The sequence below is a fragment of the Argiope bruennichi genome, chromosome 3 (assembly GCF_947563725.1).
Source record: "Argiope bruennichi chromosome 3, qqArgBrue1.1, whole genome shotgun sequence".
Taxonomy (NCBI): domain Eukaryota; kingdom Metazoa; phylum Arthropoda; class Arachnida; order Araneae; family Araneidae; genus Argiope; species Argiope bruennichi.
The window spans coordinates 134024359-134029868 of record NC_079153.1 but is presented as its reverse complement, the minus strand read 5'-3'; the positions used below and the strand labels follow the sequence as shown (position 1 = coordinate 134029868).

At 38.7% G+C, this 5510-nt stretch overlaps 1 protein-coding gene across 1 annotated transcript; it reads right to left on the bottom strand.

Moving 5' to 3' along the window:
• Positions 1–575: 575 nt before the first annotated feature.
• On the bottom strand, positions 576–1604 carry LOC129962966 (uncharacterized). The gene has a single exon (XM_056076968.1). The coding sequence runs from the start codon at positions 1602–1604 to the stop codon at positions 576–578; it is 1029 nt and encodes a 342-aa protein (XP_055932943.1).
• Positions 1605–5510: the final 3906 nt, after the last annotated feature.

The window sequence follows — 5510 nt, the reverse complement described above, 5'->3', positions numbered from 1 at the left end:
AGAAAGTACGTCTTCTCATCATTATTGAGCAGACAGATACAGTTATTTGTTATAAACTGTTCGATCTGCCGCCCTCGAGAGTTTGTACTATCTGAACACCACAAAGTGCTATGTCCATTGAAATCGCCACATAAAATAAAAGGCTTAGGAAGCTGGTCTACTAACTGGTCAAGATCTTGCTGACGTATGACATCGTGAGGCGGTAGATAAATACAACAGACTGTGACCAAAATTCGTGTCTGAACTTGAACAGCCACAGCCTGTAGAGAAGTTTTTAAAGTGAGAGGTGTGCTCGGATATATATTAGAGGTGAAGATACACACCCCTCCCGAACTATGAGATTCAGTGTCTGCATCGTTCCGAGCACAATTATAACCGCGTAATTTAATTGGAATATTGGACTTCAAGAAGGTCTCTTGAAGACCAAAACAAACAGGATGAAACGTGTTCATAATGGTCTTAATGTCAAAAAGTTTGGACCGAAGGCCGCGACAATTCCAGGAAATGAAGGTACCCATTAAGAATTTGAGATTGCAGGCAAGTTAATAGGCGCATGTGGTAGAGTTGCGGAAACCTCACAACTCATGTGCAATGTCCTCATCCTCATCCTCATCTGATGGATGGAGAGAAAGGCGATCTGGACTTTTGGGCATGCCACCAAATATGGACGACAAGTCCTTATGGACTATACCCTGCGTCGCAAGTCCTAAAGCGACGGAATTTTTAGAAGCCGACTTTTTCAATTTTAAAGGCAGTTCCTGTTTCGAAATACCGCGTTTTGCTAACTTTAACGTCAGCGAGTTTTGCAATTTTTTCTTCGATTTCTTTTGTGGTTTCTTGGGTCTGTCAAGTGTACTATTGCTAGAATGTTCAGAATCAGAATTCCTAATATTTTCAGGTGGTTTTGAATCAGTGTGAAATTTTACACAATTATTACACGAACAGTTTGCGCAAAAGGTGTTCTGAACAACAGAAGCGTAACTTTTACCAGGAGTAGGAGTTTGTGCTTGAACTCTACGCCTGGCTTCGGGATATGAAAGATCTTCTTTGATTTTTATTGTTATTACTTGTTTTTCAAGCTGCCAGCTAGGGCATGATCGAGAAAAGGAAGGGTGATCGCCTTTACAGTTCACACACTTTTCCTGTGTGGAACATTCCTGGCTATCATGCCCTTTTTCTGCACAGCGGGCACATGTTAAGGACCCGCGGCAATTAACTTTAGAATGGCCAAATCGCTGGCACTGAAAGCATCTAAGTGGGTTCGGAATGTACGGCCTTACTGGGCGTCGTATATAACCTGCGTAAACAAATTCTGGTAGTTTGGGTGTCTGAAACGTTAAGATGTGATGTTTTGTTTCAAGGAGTTGTCCATTACGCCGTATAGTGATACGGCGGACATCTATAACTCCTTGCGGTTTCATTTCTGATTTTATTATATCTATGTGGACATTTAAGAGTTCCCCGCAGGTAATGACACCTTTAGAGGTATTCAACGACTGGTGAGGACTTACAGTTATTGGTATATTTCCCAGTGCTTTTAATTTTTGAATCTGCTGGGCTTGCTTACGAGAATTCACCTCAACAAGCAAGTCACCAGAGCGCATTTTACGAATGGATTTAACATCGCCAACTGTTGCCGTTATAGCCTTTTGCACAAGGAAGGGAGAGACAGTTTGAAAAGTTTCGTTATTTGCAGAAACTCGCTTTACAATGTAAAATGGATCGAAATGATAAGATATGTTGGAAGATATTGGAATGTTTCTATGCCCACTGAAGGGACCACGTTTGGAGGAGCCCATACGATATAGTAAGTGATTCGGGTCCGACGGCACCGCCCACCACGGAGCCCAACAAGGGAAGGCAATTACCGGCTCTGGTCATTCCCAGCCTCAGCATCCACCCTAGTGCTAATCGGTACCTATACGCTGGGAGTTACCCCCGGGGACATTGACCACCCTTAACGCCAAGCCCAAGGAGTAACTTCTTCACTTGATCCCTGGCAGACTAGCCACTCAGGTGACTAGGTACCAGCCGATTGATACACTGGGGACCACAGTGTACCACCCGTCTTTCCAATGGGTCGCCACGCACGGCAAACACGTGGGGTTTTGGCTGTCCATGAGAAGCTAGAAGCAAACAGAGCGGCGACAGCTTCTCATGGAGAGCTCCCTCGCTTGCCTTCGAGGGAAGGAAAAAACAGCGGAAAGCAGAAGGCGTAGGGGAGTTTGAACATGAAGGGAGTAAAGATCCCTGGGTACCTCGGGATTGGGACACCCGTACTCACCTATAGTAGGTGAGCCCCTGAGGGGCTAGCTATGCTTCCATAGCTCAGACAAAGACTAAACAGTCAAAATCTTTTAATATATCGAATAATTCTTTGGCTTTAGAAAAATCAGTTGCAATTCCCGACATACAATCTAGTTCTGATTCAACTAAACTAAGTATTACTCAAAATGAAAGTGTGTCAGTTCCACCCTGTGATGTTGCGACAGCTTCACAGGATTTGCCCGATTTTCAGTTAGTAACAAAGAAAAAGAAATATAAAAAAACTCTGAAGACCGCAATTGGAAACCAAAAGGAATCAATAGCAGAAAAATCCAAATTTTGGGTAACCTCGCCTATGCAGGTTCGGACTTCTATTACTATGGAAGTAAAGAAATCTGCGGCAACACATGCGACAAATCACTCCAAAGCTGTACATAAAACTAATTATTTACCAGCGTCTACGATTTCTGACCACATTTCGATAGACTATCATTGTAATAACAAAAGTGACAATGATATCGGGTCGTCTGTGTCTGAAGACGCTATAGACTATGACCCAAACGAAACTATTGAGGAAACTTCCCCTGTTATTGATCTGCAAGAAAAACCAACTAATATTTAAAACCCCTACAACAACTGATAATCTTACAGTCAAAGAAAAATTAAAAAACAGCCCATTTCATTGGGTTAATTTTAAAACATTTCATCCTAAGACAGTTAATACCACTGGTCATGACAAGTACCCAAAGAAATATCATGTCAAAAGACTGCAATGATTTTTTATCCATAATTTAGACATTATCATTTGTCTAATGATTTTATTAAATATCTTTAACAATTTCTTGAATTTTTATCTTATCATAACTTGCATATAGTTCTCCATATTTTAGATTTTGTCATCTATACGATTGATCTTTTATTCATGTGTTTCGAAATACTTTCCATTTTTACCATTTGATTGGCGCAGTTTAGCCAAACATGGCTCTTGCGCCATTAAACCTCAGCCAACCAACTAAGTTGGTCCAAATCAGAATAAATGTTACTAAGATAAATATTTATGATATTCTAATTCTATTCCTTTACTACTTTAACAAAGGAAAAGATAGGGTCACTTTATTTATATAATTATTTCCAATGAAACGCGAATTTCCTGAAAGTCATTTTAAATTTTTAAAGATACAGTTTCTACTTTCACCAGTTTTTACAAATCATTTCCAACATTATTGCAACCACTTGAAGAGCGCTGTGTTTTGTTGGCGGAATGTTTTCTGCTCCTTTTTTGGTAGCAGGAGAAATAAACATGCTTTGATCTATTTCAGAGGATATACACAAAATAAAAATAGATGCATCGCAAACGCAGTTTCTTCTGTAGTTATTGATAAAAATGTGCAACTTTTTTTCAAAAATTTCATATTCACTTTGTAAGTCTCGGATAAGATGCATTAGGGCATTTGCCTGAATATATAGAAATAAGCTTGCTTTACAGAGCAAAACTGGTTATATCAATTGAAAAGCCAGTGGGAGTGGTCCTTCCACAATATTTTCACATACTCCCTAATAGAGCTGAATTTGAGTTGAAGACACTTATTTATTAACCGATTAAACCAAAATAGGATACAGAACTACACTTGTAATTACAAAATCTCATACCAAATTTGATATATTTAAACCATTGATATTCTGAGTTATATACTTCTGAAAGTACAGACCGACAGAGGCTCAACTTCTTATTGGATTTGATTTGATTTATGTCTACCCTCTCTCCATATATATTTATATGCTGAATCTGTATACCAATTTTCATTCATCTAGCTCTTTCTGTTTTGTAGTTATCAAACAACAGGACAGACGGGCTTTCTCTGAATAGACTTTCAAAATTTGATTGAAATCCTTAAATTTGGTGCAAGGTTTGGTTTGGTTTGGTTTTGTGTGTTTTACTGGCGCAAAAGCCATATTTGGCTATACTGCGCCAATCAAATGGTAAAAGTATAAAATTTATTTAAAAAAAACACCCATTTATTTAATTAACACAGACATATAAAGAAAATTTCCAAAAAAAATGTGAAAATAGTTTTAACATTTTAAAATTAAAAAACCATGATCCATGAAATTTTGATACAATGATGGAACGTTCAAATACACAAAAAGGAATGATTAAAAAGTCTATATACAAGTTAAAAAGTCAATAGCTTTTAAGAATTTTAAAATATTTGGGTGGTATCTTTCACCCACTAAGTCCTGCAATGTTGAAGACAGGGTAAAAAAACGAGCACGATAAGAATTAAAAACTGGGCATTCAATTAAAATATGACGAACAGTAAAATGAACTTTGCAACTGTTGCACATAGGTGCATTTTCACCAAATATAAGATGCTTATGTGTGAAACGTGTATGCCCTATACGGAGACGAGTCAATTTAACATCCATCTCACGTATAGGATGAACAGGCCAAAAAACAATGTTCGTTTCAACAGAATGCAATTTATTTCTGATCTGCAGTTCCCACGATTTTTGCCAAACAGAAAAAAAATGATGATCAAAGGACCTTTTGATGTCACAAAAGGGTCCTATACTTAAAACGGTCGTTGCAGATTTTGCGGTCAAATCTGCCTTCTCATTCCCGAAGATACCAACATGAACTCGGAACCCAACAGAAATGTATTTGGAAGCCATCATTTTTCAAAAGTCGCAAAGTGAATAAAATTGTAATCGCAACCGGATGCATCCGATTGTGATAATGTGAAAGTGTCTCCAAAGCACTCATGCTATCGATATAGATGACAAAATGACGCTGAGAGGATGATCCAATTTTCTGGAGGGGACAGAAAATTGCTACCAACTCAGCTGTAAAGACGGAGCAGCAATTTTGAAGACGGTGGCTCAGTGTATCGGATGGAAGTATGATTCCACAACCGACATGATCATCTGATTTCGAGCCATCCCTGAAAATTGGGGCAAAAGTAGAATATTGACAGCGATGGTATAAAAAGATCTGTTGGAGAACAACAGTAGCTGTTGAGCGTTTATCGAATCCAAGAAAAGGATTCAAATAAGAAAATTGTGGGATATCCCAGGGTGGGAAATTAAGGAAATCCGCAGCTCTAACACGAATATCGTTAAGGTCCGAGTCATGAAGGAGTATTTTTGTTCTCTCAAAAAAGGGAAGCATGTTCGAAGGACGGGCATTATACAGTCGACGAAGACCAACTGGCAGTGACAATTGACCTAAAGGATGTTTGAGAACA